The following is a 24,208-nucleotide window of genomic DNA, read 5'->3' as shown; positions in this document are numbered from 1 at the left end:
CTCTCTCTCTCTCTCTCTCTCTCTCTCTCTCTCTCTCTCTCTCTCTCTCTCCATACCATTTGTTTTTTTAATCCTTATTTATTATTTATTCATACCCCAATCATTCAAGGTAATTTTTTTTAAGGTAACTTAGGAATCGGCACGTAGAAGTGATTCTACAATATTCTTAATACTAAATCGTTAATCATCTAGTGATATAGCTTAAGAATAATTATGTGGAAGTGGTTCAAATATACCCGAAATACTTTCTTTTTTTCTTTATTGCTACTTACAACTGTAAATTTACTAAATTTTGTCTCAGTTATAATGGATTGATACAGGCGTGTAGAGAAACTACTCATTAGTAGGCCATCTTCTTTTCAGGCGCCTCGAAGGATTGTCAGGAATGGAAAAGGAATCAAGATTAGAAACTAGTGGGTTTGGGTAGTTAGGGAGTTTGTAATGGAAAGGTGATATCTGGTTCGGGCTAGATCGGTTACAAAAGGAACATTAAGGTATTTATGTATGATTTTATTTGTGACAAAGTAAGGATCATTGAGGATTTTGCTAAGGATTTTGGATTGCAATGATTGGATACGAGAGGAATTCCAAGGTTTAGTAAACCCCCAAAGCTCAACTCCATATGTCCAGATTGGCCTTATCACAGCCATGTAGATCAGTCTTTTGTAATGAGTTGCAAGTTTAGACGGTTTGTCCAGTAAGTGCTGTAAAAGACGAATGCGATGTGCAATTTCGTGTCTTTTCAGTCTTGTGTGAGGATTCCAGGTTAGTCGTTTGTCCAGATGTAGTACAAGTTAGCAGATCTATTCGACAGGGGTACCCGAAATACTTAAGAGTAATTTATGTATTGATCCGACTTCAGAATGGATATTAGGTAGTGATTCTACAATATCTGAAATAATTAATTATAAATTTTTTGTCGATATAGCTTAGGTTTCGGCTTGTAGTAATGAATCTACATTACTCCCAATAATTATTAATGAACTTTCTATTGGTACAATTTAAGAATAAGCACGTAATTGGTTCTTTAATGCCCGAAATACTTAAGCTCACATTTTCTATTGATATAACTTAGGAATAGGCCTGTGAAAGTTATTCTACAATATTCGCAATAAGTTTAATGTAAATTTTCTAATGATATAACTTAAAGATGGGCATGCAAAATTGTAACTACCCGTAATACTTAATCATAAATTTTCTGTAGAAATGGACAGGATACAAGAGTACAGTACCCGTAATACCGATTACAGCAACCTACAGACAGATTTTTTATAATAAATATGGTTGCCTATTTATATATACACAAGTATATACTATGATATACCATAATATATGCTGCTTAAAATATATTTTCAAAATAAATCTTACCCTGGGGAATAATATGAGCTGATAGTTGAAGGAAGTAGCAACTTATAATATGACAAAATAAAAAAATTGATTTATTCCTCCTCTGTTCGCTAATACTAAAAAAGTAGCTTACGATTGGTTTAATAAAAAAATTTTCCGAGGAGGACTTTCATCCTTCTTCTTTCCTTTTTTTTTTATCTCCTAATGTTCCTCAATAAAAGACTTGTTAATTACTCAAGTAGAAATTTGTTCTAAAATAGCAAAGATTTATAAATTACACTATATATATATTGTTATATATGTAAATTATTGTTATCTTAAACATATTCGTTCATTTTGAATAATAAATATTATTTTACGTTCTAATAAAAAAAAAAAAAAGTGCACAGTTTTTTCCCTCACCTATTTTTTCGGTATTAAAAAATATCGACACATAACCTTTTTTGCCTAAAGTGTCCTGAGAGTTGAGAAAATAAAACACACTGAAACTGCTTATTTTATATCTCGTATTAGAAAAATGATTTCAAAGTGGTTCTTCCACAAAAATATTTATTTTCTACGAGAAATACAAACGTTAAATCATAATCTGTTTAACTTTGGCACCTTTCACTACCACTGGTTGGCATATCTCAGAAATGCAAAATTTCTGACGTCATTTGACCAATGTTATCTCTTAAAAAGCAAAGTAGCCCTCTTGAGCGTATCTTAACTTAAATGTTACAAAGATAAAATACAGCGTATTCTCGGTAAACCGAACTTTACTCCGTGCACTCCAGTAATCTGAACTGGCGTTAAAAAAACAGAAATTTTTGAGAAAACTCAGCAGATAATAACATTTTTGTTTTCAAATAGTGCATTTGTAAAGGATGTTTTTAACTTCCCGATCTATAGTAAAATTATATGTGAAAATCGAAAGTGGAAATGTTTACACAGTTTAGATACTTTGTCACAAATAAAATCATACATAAATACCTTAATGTTCCTTTTGTAACCGATCTAATCCGAACCAGATCTCATTCCTTCCATTATAAACTCCCTAACCACCAAAACCCACTAGTTTCTAACCTTTCTTCCTCTTCCATTCCTAACAATCCTCCGAGGCGCCTGAAAAGAAGATGGCCACGAGACCTGCTAATGTAAAATGTCATTAGAGTGTGCTATGTACTGTCTTGAGATTTAATCGGGATGCCAGGATAATCGCTGAAGGCAATTATCCAAAAATAAGTTAATTAAAAAACTATTATGGATTCTTTTCCAAAGGCTTTTTGTGTGTTTACCAGTTTACCGATTAAATACCTTTATATTTAAAAAATGTTGTTACTATTAATTATATAATATAATAAGGGGTTGTATATTGGGTTATATAACAGTATAGAAACTACATAAAGAGACATAAGTATTTATTTACAATTTATTGCTATGATTATAATAATTGTAATGATTCAGATAAATGGTTGCCATAAAATATCGATTATTACATTATTACTTATTGTTTAATTTATACTTATTTCTGCTGATTCATGCCGTGGGATGTAGTTCCGTAGGTGTCGTCTTGTTCATAAGGGATGTCCAGGTCTCGTGGATTTAGATGTCCAGGTCTCGTGTTCAGGTCTCTTACGATTTCGTCTGGTCGAAGTGCATTTTGTCCCTCTTCGCTCTTGTTTCTTCTGCTCCTCTCTCAAGCCTGGTCCTCTCTCGTCTATGTCTTCCTCTTCACTGCCCTTTTTCCTGGTTTAGTTTGCCTGCCCCTTTTCTCCCACTTCCATTTTGGGGGGATCTTATTTTTGAATCTAATTCCTCATTGGCCATAGGTGACAGAACGCTCATTAGGTAGGCGCCCCCCCCCCCAGACCCGAGAGGGGGTGCTAAAGTTTGACATGTCCAGGAAGGGCCTGCACCTGCTTAATGTGATTCTGATCCTTCGTCAAAACCTGTCGTTTTTGTTGTAACACTTCAGTATTGGTAGATCAAATAAGGGAATTTGACAAACTAAACAAAGATGTGTATATATCCAGGGACTTAGTAAAAGGTTCCTCAAAAGGCTCCTACCTGAACAGGTATAGGGACAGATGGCGAAAAACCTTAATAAAGGACATATTGTTGTAATAATGTCCTCGATACATAGCATTGCTACCAATGGGTAGTTTCTCTAAACGCCTGTATCAATCCATTATAACTGAGATCAAATTTAGTAAATTCACAGTTGTAAGTAGCAATAAAGAAAAACAAAATTGTATAATTCAAATTGTGTTAGTAACTCATTTCTTATAAATTATAAATAAATCCATGCAAAGAGTATTTTTTAAATTTTATTTATAATTTTTCACTTATGAATGAACAATCGTGTAATTTTAAAGAATTAAATCATCATTTATTATTGCTGGGGATGTAAAAGACAACAAAAGTGTGACCGCCCAAAATACGACAAGTGGCTAGACTAGCTATGTTTAATTTATTAAAAATTCAAACTGATAAATAAAAATAAAATATGGACATTCATATTTTTGAATTTTTGTATACTATTTTTCTTTAATTAGAACTTTTCAGTAACACGAACACTCTTCCCCTGCAGCAGTTAGTTGGAATTGCCAAGATTACGCTGTATGTACAGGATGTTTCAAGGTTAAGTGACAAAACTGAAAATATGAACTAAGGACCTCAAAACAAGAAAAAAAAATCTCTGAAGGTATGTCCGCAAACGCTTTGTTTTGGAGATATTCACACCTAAAGATTTTCATTGTTATGAATTATTTAGATTTTATGAAATAAATAAAACCTATTTATTTGTTCTAACTAGTTAATTAAATGTAAACATTAAGATTCATGGGTAGATCTGCAATGAGAATTCTCCACACTGTAGTTGGCGAAATGTTTAATCATGCTCCAGCTCTTTGTACACTGCCAGATGGATTATCATCAAAATATTGTAATATGGTCGCAATCCTTTCTTTGTTCAAAGAGTCAAAAATACCATGAGCACGTGGTATTATAGCAAATGTACCAGTTTCTCTCAGACGTTGAGACGTGGAGCTAAAGATAGACTTGTTTGGTAATCTTCTATTCGGAAATCGCCTGGCATATTCACGACGGGCAGCATTAGCATTACCATTACGAAAACTGTACACGAACACCATATCGGCATATTCACCATTAGTATAAATTGAAGGCACAATGATGAATTCTCTGCGAAAGCCTCTTACAAATTGATAAATGTTATTGACAGTTCTAATGCTAATTCCAAATAGTATTAATTCTTATGTTGCTAATAGTTTTTATACAATTAGAGATAAAAGACCATATTAGTATTCTATCTACTCCATCTCTTAAACAAAGCGTTTGCGGACATACCTTCACTTTGAACAACATTCAATATGAATCTTAATGTTTACATTTGATTAATAGAGTAGTTATAACAAATAAGTAAGTTTTATTTATTTCATATAACGTAAATAATTCATAACATGAATTAATGAAAATCTTTAGGCACGAGTATCTCCTAAACAAAGCGTTTACGGACATACCTTCAGAGGAAATTTTTTTTTTGTTTTGAGGTCCTTAATTTATATTTTCAGTTTGGCGACTGAACCCTCAAACAGCCTGTATACATACGCAAACGTATCTATGTGACAAAAACTGTTGAAGATAATTCAGAAATTTTATGAGTGTAGAGAAAACGCAGATGAGAAATACTTACTCTAATTAGAGGAGTGAGTTGTGTAATGAACAAGAAGGTGGATTGTGAATAGCAACCAAGCGGACTTTTCTTCAGTCCTTTCTAATTACCCGGTAATTTATTATACCTCGTTAATTAATTTACCACTTTTTTACATATTACTTATGATACGCTTCTCTTACATCCTATTTCGGCTCATCTTCAAGTTTTTAAAAATCATATTTATAATTTTCTTTTCAATGAAAAAACTCTTAACATTTCTTATATTCTTTACTACATTTTCCTAGACAACGTTTCGGACAAAATGTCCATTATCTACAAATTATTATATTAGAAGAAGTTAAATTTTATAAACCTTTACATGTAATTTTAGGTTTACATTATTCACAAGTTTTTTTATGAATTGAGAAAAAACAATTATTTTTACATATATACGTATTTACATTACACATTATAAATGTGTTACACCCTCTTATAAGTTATTTTTCCTGATTATAAAATCTATATTATCTTTAGTCCTGAAATTGATACTATTATAACTATAAAATTTTTATAAAATCATTATTTATATATTCATGTATTCATGATCTTTAGTTTAACTATATTTTATTAACTATATACACCTTTAAGTGTATTAAATTATTTGTATTAGTTTATTTGCTTCTTTTAACACGTTAAAGCAATATAACATTTAACAAGGTTGAGAGTCTGTTAATTGGCCTTCTAAATGGAGAATGACGTCACGCAACAGACAAGCCAAGTTTCACACCATTTTGTCTGTTGTCGTTTTGATAAGTTAGCTGCTTGTTTTTCGTGTTTGATTTGGGTTTTTTTTTTTTGTTTTGGGCGTCTTTAAACTCTAATAAAGTAATGAATGAAAATAATAATAAAGTAATGGGGAAAAAACTAGGAGAATAAACAAGGAAAGATGATGTGACGAAGCTGTTGACAATTTTATTAGTTAGTAAATATTACAAGCTGCTCACAAAATCCGCTAGGAGTTTCTCTGCATTTAACATATAACATGGACATTTAAACAATCATTGAAAAGTTCCAACTTCAGGCTCGGTTCTTATTAAATAATTCAGTTGTTTTTTTTTTAATATATTTTAAAAGTAAAGATTTTATATTTTTTGGATATTGTTAATTTTTATTTTATTTTCGACTTTCTGATAAGGTATGGTAATAAACCTGAATTAATGATGAAATTATTAATTTTAAATATAATTATTATCATAAAATACGTTTACTAACACATAAACAAAAACATAGCTCGACACCAACTCTAAGAGTAATAGTAGTAAAAAATAATAATATTGATAAATATAAAAAATCAAAGAATTTCATAGCTAACTAAAGGAGAAATATTTTCCGTAATGAAATGAAATTTCTAGTAACAAGAATAATAATATGGATGTATCATATAGTGTTGACAAGCCAAAGATTTTATGGACATTAATATCTTATATGTTGAGTCGTAACGGAAATATTTTCGATGGTTGTTGTGACTATCAATTTTTACATTCAATAACCTATATAATAATAATAATAATAATAAAGGCTTAGCAAACCCAAAGGTTGCGCTCTACGCTTCGATCTACTAGTTGGATCAGGGGTTATTAATATTTTAGGATCCATTCGTTACCAAGCCCTACAATCTTTCATGCCCATATTATTCGTCATAATAATATAACCTGGATTAAATTTATCGGTGCAGTTCTCTGAATTCGACGTTGTGTTAACCTTTGGTCCTAATATTTTAAGCAACACTTTATTTTCAAAAACCTTAAAGCGGTTTTCTTCCCGTTATGCTAGAGGCAAGAACCGCAGAAAGGATTATAGTTTTGTAAATTCTTACTTTTAAGTTACTGGATTGCTGGCCTATGGTGAATGAAAGTATATGATGCGTGTATCGCATTAGATTTTCAACTTTAACATCGCTCTACTGCATTATATTTGAAAATAACTACGAATATTAAGTTCCCTTGGCCAATATCAAAGCTTATAGCAGAGAACAAATAGCGGTGAAGATGCCCTGACGAGGAAGATACGACATCTAGCGCATTAAATTGAAATATATAAAAAGTGGCTGTGGTGTCACACGGTGCAGGGGCACCGCCACGGGCACGCGACGTCTGTTCAGGGATCGTATCCGTCATGTCGTGCCGTCTCCCGCCTCGCAGACTTCTTTATGGTCTGTGTCATCAAAGGTTCCAGTTGAGCAGCTCTTTAAATAATGTTATTTATCTATTTGAGCATTGAAGCTGTCTTGTAGTGGAAGCAATATTACACAATATCGGGTTATAAAAACATTCCTTTCCGATTAGTAATGAAATACCAACAATAAAATTATCCCTTACCATTCTCTATTTGTTAATCTGTGTTTTTAAAACAGTTTGGATTAGTTGACTTAATTTTTTAATTAAATCCTCTTCTCAGAACAAAATTATCTTAAGCATTAACTCAGTAAGTTCACTTACATGTAAATGAAAAAGGAATCTTACATCCAGGGAAGTTACTTCTAGAACTAATTGGGTGATGGGGACAAAATATAAAATTTTCCAAAAACTTTAATTGAATTTCCCAACTTACCAGAGATCTGTGTAATATTCCATTAATTTTTTCTTTCTATACATTTTCACTCGGGATAGCGAATACTTACACGGAGCGGGATAGCTCTGTGAGTAAGGCGCCGTACTGTTAAATCTTGGGTCCGGGTTCGAATCCGGCTGTGGCACATAATTATTTATTCTATTACTTTAGTCGTGAGTCAACCCTGTGGGTCCCCGCTTGATTACACCTCACCTCATTTTTAGAGAAAAACCTGGGGGTTGGACGTGATTATGAAAAAATAGCTCTCCGCACAATCGTTGTTCAAGAAACAGTACTTCCTGTGCATGGTTCAGCACCTGACCCTTCCTGGATTTTAACGATACACTTTTTTTTCTTTACTTCTTTAAATAGCTTCTATAAGCTATTTTCTGTATTGTAACCTCTTCGAGTAATGTTTTATCAAAATTTTCGGGGTTTAAAGTAGTTTTTCAAATCTTGAATTTCACATGTTTTTGAGTTTTCAAAATATTGGGCATTCCCCCACGACTCCTTCTTAAAAATCTCCTTTAGCTAAAAAACCAAAAGTTATTATGTCTTATCTCCACAAGTATACTGTCTCTCTAGTTTGTATCAAACCTACTTGACAATTTTTGGCCCCATTGAAGTAATTCATGATACAAAACCTTCGACTAACATATGGATTTTTTTTAAAATAAATCACTCATACCATTTATTCTTAAGTCAGGTAGAAATTGCCTGGAATTTTGTGTTTTACTATACGTTTTTCCTTTCTTCTGTTAATTAAAGTGGCCCCGACTACAAATGCGTAACAAGCAATAAGTTTCCTCACTGTTTTACTTATTCAGACGGAACGATATCAAATATTAGCTTTTTTTTACAAACGTAGTATTGATGAAGACAGTCTGGCAAATCCTTAATCATCAACGCTCGCGAACACATTTGAGGGAGATGCGCAGGAATTGTTAAGATAATCATTTTTTTTTCGGCCAAGACTCCCATTGGAGTCCTATACTGCCTAACCATGGTTGGGGGTCAAAGTTCTTTATTTTGTGGGACCGCCACTCAATGAAAAAAGTCAACGTCCACAAGGCCGGATTCGAACCGGCACCGCCAATTGACATCAAATTGGTAAGACTGTGTCTTAACCACTGGGCTATGGGCGGCCCAATTGTTAAGATAGTTATAGTTTGCTAAAAGTAAAACAATCAATAAGATAAAAATTTCAAAAAAAAAAAAAAAAAGAAGAAAAACAGCTGTGACTGTGTTTAATTGCCGAGGACGTGTTGATAGCGAAGAGAGAGGGATTAGCTGAGATTTTTACAGATAGGTCGGCCATTACTGTCTCTTCTAATCCTTATATCTCCCTCTCATCTGGACCAACTTCTCTGCAACATTTTCCGATGTTATATTTGTGTTTTATTTAGGATTCTAAATAACGAAGAAAACATCGATGATTTTCTACATAAACTCTATCATATAATTCTCTACTAGTTTCCAAAACAAACTCTAATGGTGGGAAATCTAAAACTTACTTACAAATCATATTCACACATCCACAGCAATGTTAAAATGCATTTCATAAAATCATTTAATATTGAATTCTGTTGATATGATAGAACATTGATTGAAATAATGTTTATAACCTTTCAATTGAAGCCTGGTTACAGAAAAGACTTTTTCAACGTGAGATGTATGCAGATTAAGGTATATTTAGTTATGAAAAAATGGTTGCTCTGGGACAGCCACGAAAATAAGAATCGTAGTACTCTTTCTAAGTAAAACATTGCAATATAATTAATTTTAGGTTTTAAGTTGGACTTGAAAATTCCTTTTTTGTTCGAGAATCGCTATTATACCATTATTATTACTGCTTTAATACAGCTGTCTACTTCCGCTCGCTACACTCTCTCAAAAAGGGGAGCAACTCCTCAACGGATCCTAATCTGTAGCATTCTGTATAATTGAGTTTAAAATTTGAATGAAATCATGCCGTTGAAGCTTGCTTTGAGAACTAGTGCTGTTTCTATATATCTTGAAATAGTACTTGATATACTATGGGGGCATACCCTACTCTCCTTTAAAGCAAAATTGAATTCGAAAAGTGGTGGGTTGGCCACGCCCTCGGGACCTTACGTTGAGGTTAATATGAATATCCGTTATTCTTACCTAAACTTATATAAGGCCGACGGTGATTGGCTCTTACTCCTCTACCACGCCCCTGAAGTTCATCATAAGGCCTGCATTTTTTGCTTCACTTTTCCTAGAAACTTACCTCCTCTATAATACTACTTCCTCCTCGGGATATACTAATAAAAAATATCGATATTTCAATATATCCAACCTCGATATTTTTAAAATTTGAAAAGGGGAAAAGTAAAAGAGGTTTCTCTTTTCATTTAAAGATAGGGAAATATAAATTAACATTTCTTAGATTTATGATAGCGTTAATGTCAATAATTAAATATTAACATATTTTAAATAAACTTTATTTATATATATAACAAAAAATAACTTTGAGCAAGAGAAAAAATAAATTAAATTTCTAAAACATGAGAGAGGAAGGAAGAAAATCGATATTGAATGAAATACTAAAACTTATCGAAATATATTTATTTTCTCAAAAATATAGGTTTCCTATGATTAAATTTTAATATCTATACTACGATGTATTATATATTTGAAATTATCCATATTTCTATGTACCGACATTTTTCCAATATCTCGGATTTGATTTCTTTATTTTTAGAATTGATAACTTCACTTTCCTCGCTATTCCAGTGGTTTTTTATATGATTTATGTCATAACATACATTGCGAAACTTTAAGATATTCCTTTAATTACGTCACCGTTTTATCCAAGGCGTGACGCACAAAAGTTTGAGAAGGGTTGTATCATTTTCCTTTCGGATTAGGGAGACGGGTTTGAACTGGTTGATGAGTAGCTGCTTGGAGACAGCGAGTTGATCCCCGGTCATCATTTCTCACCGACGATAATGGATTGAAGAGAAAAATTTTCCGGCGCCGTCATAGCTTAAAGACAATGCCTGGATTATTTCTGGCAACATCTCATTCCTTCTGTTTCTCTCTGTCAGTTTTACAGTTCGCTTTGTTTAAGGTTCGAATGAACAGTGTCGGTAGAAATGTACCCAATTCATCGTCGCTTAAGAACATGTTGCCACCTTCTTTGTCAAGAAATACGCGACAAATGTGTGACCAGTAGAGGGGTAGAGACATATATAATAATTCGTAAATAATTGTGTAAAAAATTATTATTAAAAAAATATAATATGTATATAAATTAAAAAAAAATTATTAAACATTTAAGGAACCAAAAGTAATATTTTTTTAAATATGTCTTTATTACCAGATCGGGCTAGTTGGTTTTCCTTGGTTATTATATCAATTAGATTTACTTTTATCAGTTGATAATGTGGGGGCTTAATCTCAGGCAGAGGATACACCTAACTATTGTAATAATTATAGTTATAATATTATGATTATTGAATAATTTTAATTATTAGAAATAAATTATTAAAACAATAATAATAAACATCACTCTACTAAAAGCTCGCAAATTTGATTGTAACATGAGGTATTAATTCTAAATTTATTTTTTAATGAGCTCTCCTAATAGAAGTTACAATGATAGATTGGTAATCTTAAAATAACTCCTTCTCTCTGCTATTTAGGTATATTAAAAGAAGATATTCCTATTAAGAATAAGATATTTTATTATTTTGAAATATCGATTAGCCCTCTGCATTAGAAACCTACCTGTTATCTTATTGTAAAATTTTAATTGCACAATTCATTAAGGAAATATGAAATTACAAGTGATTCATTTATTAATGAAATCATAGATAATTCAATATGTTACCCAATAATTCCATCATTGGATGTTAATGCATAATAATTTCCTTTTATTTTTTCAATTATATTTTTATTTCAATATTTATTTTTCACAATTCAGTTTAGTTTATTTATTTGTGTATTATTTATTATTACATTATAAGGGATCCAAAAACTATTAAATCTTCTTATATCACAGCGTATCCCAAAGTGTGCGACCCAGAAAACGAGTTCACCTGCTTTAACAGCTCTCAGTGCGTCCCCAAGTCATCTGTATGTGATGGACAACCGGACTGTGCAGACAGCAGTGATGAATTGAATTGCCCAAGTGGTGGTGCGACATTTTGTCATTAAATTTTAAACTTTTGGTGTCTTGCTTCCTTATCTCCTAAACTACTAATCTCCATTTTTGTCTGTTTTGCATGGACTGGATTAATATAACTAAGAATAAAATATAAAATGTCCAAACTAACACTTATTATCACACTTAAAAAGTTATGTCTCTTTTCCTTTCGAAAGAAGTTCGTGATTGTTGAAATCAGTGACACTCTTTACATTTATTTTATTTATTTATTTTTTGTTTTGTCTCAGTATATTTTCAGGAACAGCATTATTTTGCTATACAATAAAATAGATATAAATCAAAGAATATGACTAATAGCTAAAAGATTTCTATAGAACATTGAAGGCTTAAACAATGGAGCATCTTAGAAATTGTACAATAAGAGAAATATTCATAAATAAATATTTTGGTCAATATTTGATCAAAGAAAGGAAATCAAGATGCTATGATCATATAAAAAAAATAGGTATAAGAAGAATTATGAAATTAAAGATGAAATGAGAGACTCGATGTAAAGTAAAGTAGAGTAGACATGGTACATTATGGAAAGATAAAGTATCAAATACCGCTTTATATTATGTATACATATTAAGATTCAAAGATTGGAGGAATAAGGTTGAATTTGAAGTTGGGTGGAAAAAAACCTTCAAGTATGAAGAAATCATTGGAAGATTGTTGATTGGTTATGTGTAATTAATATAAGGAAGGTCCAGGTGTGGTCAAAAAGGAACTAAATAGTATAAAATGATGTATTAAAGACCAAAGTTTCACCCCACTTTGCAGGGCTTCATCAGAGCTAAAAATAAAATACAAAAACTAAATATATAAAAGATAATTTCTTATTTCCTTGCCTTTTAGTTTGTGCTTCATTTGTTTTATTTTTCTTGTACCTATTTTTGTATTTGTTATTATTCAACCTGTTCATTTTATGTCTAATATTTATTAATATTTGTATTTATTTTTTATTCATAATTATCTCTGTACCTATCTTATTTCTATTTTCTTTAATTCGCTTTGTCTAATTTTTATATAACTTTTCACATATTGTTTTAGCTATACCTTAGTTTAATTTTTGTTTCATTTCGTCTTATACTCTTACACTGTTTACAATATTTTTATTTTTTGTACCTTGTTTTTAGCTCTGATGAAGCCCTGCGAAGTGGGTCAAACGTTTCCACTTAAAAAATAGTTTTGTACTATTTGAGTTGTTTTTTGACCACACCCAGAAATTTTTTCTTATATAAAATATTATAATTAAAATATAAAAACAAAGTATATAATTTATATATACATATAGATACAAAACTATATTTATTAACATTTTTATCTAATAACTGTATTAGAATCTTCAATGACTTTGTAAAAATAAATAAATTTTTCATTGTGCTGTATGAAGTGTGGAGATACAAAAAGAAATTAATTCATTTTCATCACTATTTAAAATATTTTCCGGACTACGCAGCCATCCCTTTAAGGTTGTTCACCCTTAACCTCTCAAGTCATACTTACTATACTGCAACAACCCATGAATGGTTAAGGGTGCAGTACTTTGTAAGGAAGTACTGTTACTAGACCAATGGTTGTACAAGGAGGCGATTTGGTCAGAATCATGCTTGACCGCCACATTTTTACAAATTAAGGGTGCCCACTTTATGAGGCTGGGTAGACCCAAGGAGGTCTCCAGAACCCATAGGGTTGACTCACAGCTACAGTGTAACAGAAAACTATTTTCTGCCCAGTCGGAAGTCTGGGCATAGTCATACTTAATCCTATCTAATTTGGATTGGATTGTGATTATTTTTTTTGTTCAACGTGAGGGTTGCAATTCCTATAAGGAAAAGGCTGCTCAATATTTTACCAAATTTATATTTTTCTTTTTCTAATTTAATATTTTTTAATCAATTTTTTGAGTGTGGTTAATAATTGATGATATTGAATTGATCCTTTTACTCTCAATTATGTTCATTTCAATTCTTCTACGTTTTGACTCTTAGGTCATTATCAAGGAAATAATCTGAAAATTGTTTTCATATTATTACCATATTATTCCCCCACTACATTTTATAGTTTTGAATACTTTTCTTTAAAACAACAAACATTTCATATATAAACCCATCATCAAATATATTGAAAAATGGACACTATTTAATTAAATAACACAAGTCATAAATTAGTATGGCTTCTTAGCTGAAACATTCTTTTTAAGATATATATATTATACAGCCTTTTTATTTTCAGCTTTAAAAAATTAATCTTCAGAGTATTCAATTACCTAGAAAAAAAAAATTAAAATACTTTAAGGTGACTGCTTTAAAAAATATATTTTGAAAACTATGTAAAAATTTTCTTTGGATGGAATAAATTCAGTTTATTTAAAAATATAGTATTTAGAACAGTTCAGTATTGTACAAATATATTTCTGGTATGTTTGAAAAACTAATATTCCAATAATTATTGTCTCAAAAAAACAATCCCCAGCATTATGCATATTTTTGTGTTTCATGAAAAATTTTCAAATTTGAATCCATCCCCTGTTGCATCTCCATGTGACTTAACATGAATTTTACTGTGAATTTATGTTGAATGTGAAGAAGAATGTCCATTCTTATTGGGATACACTGTGTCAACACCTATAAAATGACAGTAGATAAAAAAGATCTCATTCAATCTCTAGAGAACTTTACTCTATAAATTATTATTTTTAAATTAATCTATATGTAAATAAAGTATTTGTGTGATGTTACTAGGTAATATGAGAAACAAATATTTTGATTTTAATGGATTTCAAATATGGATATGATGTGTTTGAAATTAATCGATGTATTTCTGTTTTATTTTTTTTTTAATTATAATTTTTTAATTTTTTTTTTTTCATAGATTGCCCTAGTAACAGCTTTAAATGCCGCAGTGGTGAATGTGTTCCTGAGAGTGCACGATGTAATCGAACTTATGAATGTCGTGACCAATCGGACGAATACGATTGCCCACCAGGTAGGGTCAAAAGTATTTTATCATTCACTATGTTTGTATCTGGAATGCAACATTGTAGCTTATTATCCGTTTTTAAATTTTTATTTAATTTTTTCATTCTGTGGACTAAATAAGTCTAGTTATTATTATAATATTTAAACAATTAGGAGAATCAATACATTGACAGGATTTGTGATCTTTTTTCTTAATATTCATCTTTACAATTCAATATGTTAGATAATATTGAATTATGGTTTTACGATCAATTTAAGGTGTTTGTCAAGTAAATCAGTGGAGATGTGATGATGGCCTTTGTATAGATCTTTCCATGAGGTGTAACACGATATCAGATTGTTTAGATAATTCAGATGAACGTGACTGCCGTAAGTTTATTGTATTTCTCTTATAGTCATATTCTATGTGTTTTCACAACTCTTGTGTTCGTCTCATTTTCTTAAATGTTACATGTTCTCATTATTCCAATTTGATGTTTCAATATATTTCTTTTATCTGTCTCTTTTTTTTTCTTTTCCTCATGTTAAAAGATGTTTTGTGATGTCCATCTGATTGTTTAGACTTTCATGTTGAAAATTCTTCTTTGCTTTACGCTGCTTTTGAATTCCTTGATTCAAGAAATTTTTTTCAAAAACTTTGTGTTCTTCATGAGTATGAAATACCTACTACCCACCCATGAAGATAGCAGACAAAGATAATTATAATTTTTTCAGAATGACATATTTTATAAATCACTTTTTCTGGTTCTGAAAACCCTTCATGTGTGAAAAGTGAGATCTCAAAAAATATTTTCATCAATTAACATACTTCCCTGTCTTAGATAGTTGAATAGAAATAAATAAATTTTATTAACTGTGAAACAAAACTTTGATAACTACTTTTTGCTTAACAATACATTTTTATTTATGTTTTATTTTAGTCTGATACTGTTAAAAAAAATAGAATAAAATAATTCTAATAGGAAAAACTAAGTTCAATTACTAATTTATAAAATTTGTTAGTTTCTTTGCGGTTTCCATTAAACATAATTATTATTTTCTTTATTTTATTCTATGAACTATTTAAAATGTATTTCCCTGTTCAGTTTTAATTATAACAAAGAATTAAAAACTAATTGACAAATGTTTAACTAATAAACTGCCATATTGAGGCAAATTCTAAAAAAAAATATTGATTATCCAACATGACTTAAAATTTTAACTACTTTAACTAATGAATTTGTTAAATTAATTAATTTTAATTGGCTAAAATTGGTAAACTTTTTCTTTCCTCAATTTAATTAATTTTTCAACTTAAATCTCCTCTTCCCTTTTAAAATAAATGTTTTAAAGGTAAAATAAGACTAATTCAGGGTTTAGGGAGGCATGGCTTGGCAAGCGTTACTAAGAAAATTGTTGCATAAAAAAGAATAATTTATTATTTTTAAAAGATAGATTTACTAAAAGGATTAGTTTATCCTTTCCTTACAATAATAAAAAAGAAACAAAAAGAGTGAGCTGCTGAGCTCAACCGCTTAGATTACATTTTTGAATTTCAGCTCATTTAATACAAAGGAGGGCAAATGCATTGGGGAAAAGATATAAATGAAATGAAAAACAATCTTTATTCTAGGACCAAGTGAACATAAATTATTGGTTATGGTCCAGCGCAGGGGTGCCCACCCAAATGATCTTGCAGGCCACTTTGGAAATGAATCATAGCTCTGTAGGCTGCACACAAAATTATATATCGCCATATTTGATTCAGACCCACTATAGACATTTATTGGAGTGAAAAATTGAATATATAGTTATTATTGTTACATGTAAACAAAGATAATATAATAATAAATGTAATGAAAGCACATTCACAAGAAATATATAAAACCAAAATGCAAATTTTCACTTGAAACTGAGAGACTGCTCTGCTATCAAACATCTACTGTGCCTATCTTCAAATGTTAATTGTATCACTGAGGTTACTTAAGAGTGAAACATAGAACCTGCTAATATCAGATTTACTTTGACCATTATAAAATAAATATATTTTGTGAAAGTGTGATAAACCTCACAGACTGGAAAAATGTTCAAGGTGGGCTCTGGTCTAGCCTATACCCTTGGTATATAAAGCGGTTTTATTAATAATTATCAGATTCTGTATATATAAATTTTATATTTCATCAGAAGATTGAGATTTGAGTAGATAGAGAAATAGCTGAATGTTGAAGGAAGTTAGGAAAGATATTATGGATAGGAGTTGGTAAGAAATTTCAAAGGACAAGAAAGGACCTGTCAAAGGAAACAGTTCTATGTGATGATATAAATATTTATTGGTTGGATCCTGGTGTTCAAGGAGTGAATAGAGGAATGCAAGATAAGGAATTCAGTGATATTAGAAGATTTATTATTTCTTAAGGATTGCAATTGGAAAAACCCAAAAAAAAGGAAATTTATAGCCAAGGATAAATCCATTGTAAAATAATAGCCAGAGATATACATGTGTCATGGAACCCCCAAAATAAATCTTATAAAGCAATTCATAACTCTTTAATTTTTCCTAAAGTTCATCAGTGAGCCCTCCATAAACCAGGCAACCATAATCAAAATAAGGAGAAATAAAAGAGGATGTAAGTAACTGATTGGTTTTTAAAAGTTAAGATTGGCGGAATCTATGGAAACGTCAGGAGATAATAATGGATTTTCTGTTTGTTTGTTTAAAAAAAAAATTATTTTTCCATCTTCTGAATAATATCTCATGGCTAAGAAATGAGTATTATAAATCTTGAGTTCTAAGGATTACACTGAGGCATTATTTTGTTTTGACACTGAAGTAGTCTCGGAAGAAAGCTGCAGATGAGGAGGTAGGAATCTTCTGTATGGTAATGTCTGATGATCATTTTTATGTGACTTATGACTTAAAAAATAAATAAGTAATAAAAAAAAGAGAAAAAAAAAAGCCCAGTTATCTTGGAAAAACACAGTTGAATTTGCAATTATTTTTTTTTTTTTTTTTTATTTCATTTTTGATTTCTATATAGCTTGAAACCAAATACCTTAAATGTTGAGAGAGGAAAGGATTACTTTTTTTTTTGTCAATTATTTTGATATTGACGATTTGTCAATTACAAAGATTCATTACCCAAATCATCATTAACCAAAAAGATTACAGTAAATTAGATCATGAAAGAAACTTTGAATTATAAACACTTTTGGAATACTGTTCTATGCAGAATGTAACTAATGAATAAAATTTTAAGTTATTTTTCTGTAGTTAAAGTCATTTTAAACATTCAATATTCCAAATGGTGTTATTTTCTCTAGTTACTTCATTAATGAAATAAATTGTTCTCAGTTATTATAGATTAAAACATGATCACTTCAAAAATTTGAAAGTCTTCTTTTTCAAAAATAGCTATTAATTTTCTAATATTGTATTTTGTTTTTACAAAAACAATCACATCAAATTATTCTTAATCTTTAAATATGAATTAAATAAATCAAAACTTGTATCCTTTTTTGTCTCAACACTTTTTATTTTTCACCAGTCCAACGTTTCGGCCATTTTAGTCATCCTCAAGGACATTTTCAATTATAATTTCTTCCTCACATTAAATTTAGAGTTACTTTTGCAGGCTATTCTGCCCAGGTCATTCATTAATTATAAGTTAAAAACCTATCTTTTTAAATTTAAAATCATAAATATTTAATTATTCTTATTTAAGATTATCCACACAAATTCACTACCATATACACAAACCATTTATCATAATAAATCATAAATCACCATTGAATAAATGGTTTGTGTATATGGTAGTGAATTTGTGTGGATAATCTTATATAAGAATAATTAAATATTTATGATTTTAAATTTAAAACATATGTTTTTAACTTATAATTAATGAATGACCTGGGCAGAATAGCCTGCAAAAGTAACTCTAAATTTAATGCGAGGAAGAAATTATAAGTGGGCCGCCTGTAGCTCAGTGGTTAAGACACAGTCTTACCAATTTGATGTCTATTGGCAGTGCCAGTTCGAATCCGGCCTGGGACGTTGACTTTTTTCATTGAGTGGCGGTCCCACAAAATGAAGAACTTTGACCCCCAACCATGGTTAGGCAGTATAAGACTCCAATGGGAGTCTTAGCCGAAAAAAAAAATTATAATTGAAGATGTCCTTGAGGTGTTGAGACAAAAAAGGATACAAGTTTTGATTTATTTAATAAATAATTACCTTGTCTCAAGAAATTGAAATAATATATTTAATTTAAATATAAACTTTTCTTCCTGTAAATTGTCTACTCTTCAAAATTTTCTGTACAAAGATTACAGAGTTACTATCGCATGTGCTTAACCCTACTAATCTTAAATGTATATTTCCATTCTTCTTTAACTTTTTAATTTTCATTATTTTACTTTTTCATTTTTTAAAAATTTTGTGTTGTGTTGTCTAGTGATTAACATCTATTGATTTACTTTTATAATTTCATATTTTCTATTTAAAGGATTATTTTTATTATTGAATCCTTTAAGTAATTATAGTTTTTATGAAATACAATAAATATTTATTTTGTTTAAAATTTGTTATTTTACAATTTATTTGAACTTAATAGTAAAAGAATGGAGATATGTTTATTATAGCTTTGCTGAAATTTAGCATTTTTTTTTTTTATTAGTGAAGTTAAATTTTTTTCTAACTGGTTATGGCTTTATGCTTTTTGATGGAACACCCTCTCCCTTCAAAGTTTTGTTTATATCCTTTGTAATCATAGGATTACTCAGCTTATTCTTGTAAAATAATATAATATCATAATAAACCCATTTTCATTATCCTTCTATTCATGGTCTGTTTTGAACTTTAAAAAAAAGTGCAATAAAAACTGTTTATATTATGAATATATTTTAATAAATTATAAATTTATATACTAAATGTGGGCTGACATCAGCTGGGTCTGAGCCAGGGAGAAATAATACTGCCGAACCCCTTCGACTCCATGTTTCAAACCTTTTATTCTTTTTTTAAATAATATTGAAAAAATTATAAGGAAACTCATTACTACATTATCGAGATATAATGAAAGTAGGTGACATTTATTATTTTAAAGTAAAATGGTTTTTTTTTATTTGTATGTATTTGTTCAACAAACTTTTTGACTGTATACATATTTTTTTTTACTCCATTTGAAGTCTTTTGCTTCCTCTGACTGCAGATCTGGGTATAAGTAAAACTTATTACAAATATAAATAGTAAAAACTCTAGAAGAGACATTGAAAATACTTTATAGTTCCTTTGTCCGTGGATTATTTATGTAAACCTGTCGAAAGGAATAAGTTAATTCTGTTGATGGGAATCAGCAAAAATATCAAGTTTATTTTTTTTCAATAATATCAATACTGACATTAATAATTTATTATGAGCAAAAATAGAGTTATAATTCTGAAACTCTTGAAATTCCTAATTTATTCAGCTAATAATATTAAATTTTCCGATCTGAAATTACCCTATTTGTACATTGCTGTGAGAGTGTGTTCCGCTTTTGAGCATGTTTATTTGTTTATGCATGGTTTAGTGTGCCCTGACGATTGGTTTAAATGCGAGAACAATCATTGCATCCCAATGAAGAAAAGGTGTGATAATCAATCCGACTGCAATGACATGAGTGATGAAAAGGATTGTGATAATGGTAAGACATCAGGCCTAGCCCTTAAGTGTTATAGTTGGCCATTCCAAACGCCCAAAAAATATTCATTTATTTCAATTTCACTGGAAAATATACTTCCATAATAGAACATAATTACAATATATATTTTGGCATGATAAACATTTCTATAAATTGAAACTTTATAATTATAAAAACATATGACATTTCTGTAAATTCTTAAGTGATCTGAGATAAACAAAATTAATCTCAGATCACAAGCTTAGTAAGAATCACTATACAATTAGTAAGACACCTATACAATATACAAACCTGGTGTACGCAATGGGCATTAAAAGTTAACCATGACAAGTCATAACATGTAACTTGTACACTCTGCCATGAAACTTACCCTCCAGTATACTAAGACAAATCCTGACACCTCAAATAAATCAGTAACATAATTGGGACAATTTTTTTTGGACATAAGGTTGACTTGGAGCTTACATGTCAAAACAAAACATAAAATGCTAAACTTCCGATTGAGACTATTACATTCCATACTACGCAGACATTCTAAATCATCTTTCAGACAAAAACTTAATTTAATTATTTACTAAAACATATATGAACTTACTCTTGCCAGATTTATGAACCTGCTAAAAAGACAAACAGTTCGAAATCCAATTACAATTTTTAAGACTGAAAATGAACTTACCACTCTACATTTCAAACAAGACCTTCAAACCAACCTGTGCATTCCAACTGTTACAGTGTGGTTAGACCAAAGTCTAAGACTTAATTTTAACATAATTTAAATTTTTTTTTCATTCTTGACTATCTTGAGAATCGATTCATTCCATTTAGAGCTGTTTTTTAATTTATATGTAAAAACAAGATATAAAAGTATTTCTAGCTTGAAACATTCTAAAATGAAGTGGATATAATATAAACTTTCAATTAAGGAATTGCATAATCATAAAGAATAAATAAGACTAAACAAATAAATCAAGGTTTTGTTTACTCCAAATGTTACCGCTGAAACAAATAAAAATCAAGATTTAGCTGATGAAGTGAATATGGATCAAAATTATGTAATTCCTTCAAGTATTCTTGACTATCCAATTTGCACGTTATTAACACTGTTTTTCTAAAATACATTGCAAATATACATTATTATGTTGTATTACTTTTACATTTTACTAGATACTAGATAAAATTTGTATTTTCTTTATAGTTGACAATCTATCAATAAATACTTCTATTTTTTTTTTCATTTTATTTTTTTTTGGGGAAAGGAATAGAGAATTTTATTCAAGACAGGGAAAAGTTGGGGACTGAAAGAATCTACAAGATTGAAGACACCCTGATTAAAAAAAAAAATTTCTTTTGCTAGGGAATCTAGTCTTTATTCTTTATATTTATTTAGGAAGTTCTTTTTTTTTTAAAAAAGTCCTTCTTATTAATCTATTTTGGAAAGATTTTCTTAACTCTTTAGTTTTTTGCTTACATTCCTTTTATTTTATCACTTTAAATGAAATAGATTTTCTATGCGTTTGGTTTGGCCACATTACATTAGTTTAGTATCTGACAAGCATGTGGTTATAGTTATTATACGTGATCCCAATTGTACAATCGGAGGGAGTTCTTGTATTCCTGGAGAACAATGTTCTGTTGATTGGAAACGTTGCGATGGACGTCTTGATTGCAGGGATGAATCTGATGAGTATTGTAAGTCACTTATTTTTTTTTCTTTACCATATTATAAATGATGTTAGTATTAAATTAGTTATGTATTACTGGTGTATGGTTTATAATTATATCATTTTGTTATGAATTAGCAGTGTGTGCGGAATGTTTAACAATTTAACAATAATAATGAAATTAACCAATCTTTACTTTTTTTTCTGGCAGGTTGTAGACTCAACAAAAATACAAACTCTCATATTTAAAGCAAACCATTTATTGAATTTTCTATCCAAAATCATTAAATCACCTTTTTAAAAAATATTTATTTGTAATTATTTAGAGAAAATGAATCTATTTGGTAATTTTTAGATATAACTTGTATTATCTTTAAAACATTTTTTTTTCTGAATTATTCTTTTTGATAGAGAAAAGTATTATTTTGTGTAAAGAGCTTTATTTATATTATCCAAAATTTAAACGAAAGTTGTAAATTCGGTTTGGAATAAGCAGATAATCACTTTCAGTTCTTGACATTAGTTTAATATTTTTGTTTATTTAATGATAGAAAAATTATTCTATCTGTTTAGGCATCTGGACTGGTTGATTAAAAAATGAAATTTATTTCGAACTATGATTTTTTTTTAATAATTTCATCATATATCAGATTATCAATGGCCATATTATCTGTACACCCTACTATCATATTAATATGGTCCAAAATTATTACATTTTTTAAATATTTGTTACATGATATAAAATGAAGCTTCAACTGTTTTTTGAGAATTATGTTAGATACAGGAAAAACATAAATTAATATTAAAGAGTTGTTTTTTATCCATCTATGCATGTTTATTTTAAATGGTTCCAATATCCATAGTTTACAGTGATGTTATCAAACACAGAGATATGACCCATTTCATATTTTTCTGAATTGATCAAAAACTACCATACTTGACAAATGTATTCTTTTTCAAAATCAAATAGGCATATTATTAATCTGTAGGTTTATCACAAACATCATTAATATCATAAACTTTTCTTCTGGTTTCTCTCTGCTTGAATCAGTTTTGAGTATATAATAAAATTTTTAAGAAAAAAAAAGGAATATTTTTCATTTTGTCACATCCATTGTCAGATCTTTTGCCCTTGGTTTTCATATAAACGCCATTATCTTCCATGTTCATTTATTACTGAAACCAATGTTCTTCGTCTTGGGTAGGCACTCAAAACTCCATTTTATAATAAAAGAAAATAATATGGAGAAGCTTGATGTTAAGCAAAGTATATAAATAAAAAATACTTTAAAACTTTACATTATCAGATTTGTAGTTTTAAAAAGTAGGGGTGGTGAGGAATACCAAAACTCAACTATGATTTTTAAAAAATTCATGATTAGACCATAGTCTTGAAATGTAATTTTTCATTATTCTTAATATAAACAAAGAATTAACTTTCAAATATATCAGCAGAAGCACTGAAAGAGGTTTGTGATAGCTGGTAGCTGAGAAAATTTGGAATGCACAAAATTATGCTGTAAACCTTTCAGTAACAGTTAATAACTGAACTGAAGGGCATGGAAAGTGTACTATTACATTAAAGCTCTCCTCTTTAATTTAAAAGTTTGATTATACTCATATTTCAGATATTGGATTTTATTTTTTGTATGCCTTGTATGTATGAGAGATCTGAAGGGGGGAAGGATGATTCAAAATTAAATTAAATTTTCAGGAGCCCCAAAATTTAGTATAGTTTGAGGATTATTCTTTTAGGATTATTGAGGATTCACCTTCTGATACCCATCCTTAATCCCTCAGCAGGTACTAAAACAATATAATTTAAGTTCAAAGTTTCCGAAAAAAATAAATCCTCGAATTATTCATATATTTTGGGTTCTTAAAAATTTTCAAGTTTTGATTTTTTTCCTTTTGTATCTCAAAATATCTTATCACAGTTCTACAAAATTAGATGATTGGATACTTCAATAAAATCATTAAAATTAGCCTTAGAAGTACTTGCCAGTTGTTTAATGTTAATCTTGATATAAGGAGAAGATTGTCTGTGAGGTGAAGAACATAAAAAATCAAAATTTATTTGTAATTACATATTTTTTTATTATTACTTATTTTTTTATTAT

General features: G+C 29.6%; 1 protein-coding gene across 16 annotated transcripts in view; it reads left to right on the top strand.

Moving 5' to 3' along the window:
- trol (terribly reduced optic lobes) overlaps positions 1–24,208 on the top strand; it is a gene marked incomplete at its 3' end in the record, with an annotated part of 722,946 nt that overhangs the window by 592,437 nt on the left and 106,301 nt on the right. For 7 of the 16 annotated variants that reach the window (XM_067047427.1, XM_067047422.1, XM_067047433.1 and 4 more), the window contains 5 exon segments: positions 11,643–11,777; positions 14,664–14,777; positions 15,029–15,139; positions 20,317–20,430; positions 21,994–22,116. In XM_067047427.1, coding sequence (XP_066903528.1) covers positions 11,643–11,777; positions 14,664–14,777; positions 15,029–15,139; positions 20,317–20,430; positions 21,994–22,116 — 597 coding nt within the window. 16 annotated transcript variants of the gene reach the window in all.

The sequence above is a fragment of the Halyomorpha halys genome, unplaced genomic scaffold (genome assembly GCF_000696795.3).
Source record: "Halyomorpha halys isolate HHAL.00 unplaced genomic scaffold, Hhal_1.1 Scaffold696.1, whole genome shotgun sequence".
NCBI classification, from domain to species: Eukaryota; Metazoa; Arthropoda; class Insecta; order Hemiptera; family Pentatomidae; genus Halyomorpha; species Halyomorpha halys.
The sequence above is the reverse complement of the archived record's forward strand: the minus strand, read 5'-3'. Positions and strand labels throughout refer to the sequence as shown.